This window comes from Emiliania huxleyi (assembly GCF_000372725.1).
Source record: "Emiliania huxleyi CCMP1516 unplaced genomic scaffold EMIHUscaffold_108, whole genome shotgun sequence".
Taxonomy (NCBI): domain Eukaryota; phylum Haptophyta; order Isochrysidales; family Noelaerhabdaceae; genus Emiliania; species Emiliania huxleyi.
In genome coordinates this window covers 101086-102915 of record NW_005201912.1, presented here as the reverse complement: position 1 = coordinate 102915, position 1830 = coordinate 101086, and the positions used below count along the sequence as shown (strand labels likewise).

The following is a 1830-nucleotide window of genomic DNA, read 5'->3' as shown; positions in this document are numbered from 1 at the left end:
TTAAGGTTAGGCCCGGCTGAACAACATTAAGGAAGGGCCGGCCAATGCCCCCCGACGATCTGTAGTGTCCAGTGCGGGTAATACCCGAAAATCCCCGAAAATTCCCGGGTATTTTAGGGTTTTCCCCGGGTTTTTTTGCCATTTTTCGCTTGCTGGCCGCTGAACAACAGTAACAACAGTACCAAACAGTAACAGCTTGGGCTGGGGAGAACACTTGACCAACGTTGAGGATTTCAGCCAACAATAGCGCAACTGTTAGGCCCCAAATTAACGTTAGGCAACCCTAAACCCACCACCGTCCCCTTTCTCCTCCTATCTGTCTAGTGTGTGCCTGCTGGGGGAGCAGACGGCTTCGTTACGAAGCTGCCCCCAGCAGGCGTCTTGACGGGTATCAAAATTCTTCCCTACAAAAGAGGCCAACGCGCCCGACCCCGAGAAAGGGGGCCGTGTCTCTGTGAAAAAACAGTCTCTGTGCAGTCCACACACACCACACGCGCGGGTCGCGGCGGCCTTTTTCGTACGGCGTGTACTACAGACCTTGTACACAAGCTGCCACGCCCGTCTGACCGCGCCTCACACACAAAACACTTTGCACACACACGTGCCGAGCAGAGGCAGCGCTCCTTCACCCCAGGCCTGCTCTCCGGGCGGCGGCAGCCACCTCCGACACAAATCGGTCGCCCCGCTGCGTGTAGAGCGGTTTGCCAGACACACCCGTCACGTCGAGCGTGGCGCCCGCCGCCCGCATTTTATCGATGACTGACTCGCGCCTGCAGCACGCGCCGCAGAGGAGGTAGAGCGGCGCCTCGTGCTTTGAACGCCGTGCCGCAAAGTCGCCAGGCGCGTCGAGGCATGCAGGGCACGCGCGGGAGACGTAGAGCGCGCGCCAGCGCAGCGCATCTCCGCCGCCGGTGGCCGAGGCGGCGGCGAGGCGGCGGCTGCGCGGCTGCTTCCACGCGTGCTTCTCGCACAACAAGCGCAAGGCGTCGTCGCAAGTGCGCGCCCAGCGGCAGTCCACGGCGCAAGCAGCGTAGGCAGTCACTCCGCGAGGTAGAAAGGACAGGATGTGCTCGAACAGCGCGTCAGGCAGGTCTTGCAACCGCATTGGCCGGCTGTCTGCTATCGCACCGCTCCTCGCTGCTCCGCTGTCTACAACCTCTCACAGACCAGCCGTACACGCTTACTTCCTCCACGCCCCAGTGCCCGAATCCACACTTTTCAATGTACGTGGCTCTTACGTACATTCCCGGAGGAGGATTGCTGATAGGGTTTGCGATCTTTTTGTCACGCGGCCGAAAAACTCTGCGGAAAGTGAGGTAAGAAAGAAAGAAAAACAGACAACCCAAGGGAGGGATGGGAGGACGGCACGCCGCCACCACACAGGGATTTTAAGGAGAAAAACGGGCGAAAAGGAAACTGCCGCGATTCTCTTCATTTGGGCTGATGGCCGAGCTCGAGCTACGCCGCCTCTTGGTGGGCGTCGCGGAGCCACTTCACGGGCAGCTTGTCGCCAATGGCCAGCGCTTCATCGTCGAGACCTTTTCCACTGGTTTGAACGCGTGTACGGAGGATCAAGAGGGACGTGATGAGCTGCACCAAGCGATGTTTCTTGGGATCATTTTCCCGCCGGGCACGCCGGTGGAAGCACAGACGAGTGTTCGGGAGCGAGTGCGGCGGCTCCTTGAGCGGCACGGTGAGGACTACGCCGAGAGTACGCCGGCGCCTCAGCTTTGATCAACCAGCATCTGTGGTTGACGCTCCCCGTGCAGCTGAGGCGACGGCAGCGGCGGCGGCGGCGGCGGAGGATGCATCAGAGGCGGCGGCGGCGGT

The 1830-nt window shown here is 60.8% G+C and overlaps 1 protein-coding gene across 1 annotated transcript; it reads right to left on the bottom strand.

Moving 5' to 3' along the window:
- Window positions 1-519: 519 nt before the first annotated feature.
- EMIHUDRAFT_361194 (hypothetical protein) lies at window positions 520-1172 on the bottom strand. The gene has a single exon (XM_005792316.1). The coding sequence runs from the start codon at window positions 1103-1105 to the stop codon at window positions 626-628; it is 480 nt and encodes a 159-aa protein (XP_005792373.1). The 5' UTR covers window positions 1106-1172; the 3' UTR covers window positions 520-625.
- Between the last annotated feature and the right edge of the window lie 658 nt (window positions 1173-1830).

Bases quoted from the DNA above. Each gene is read 5' to 3' on its own strand.
- EMIHUDRAFT_361194 (XM_005792316.1), bottom strand. From the start codon at position 1,105: ATGCGGTTGCAAGACCTGCCTGACGCGCTGTTCGAGCACATCCTGTCC.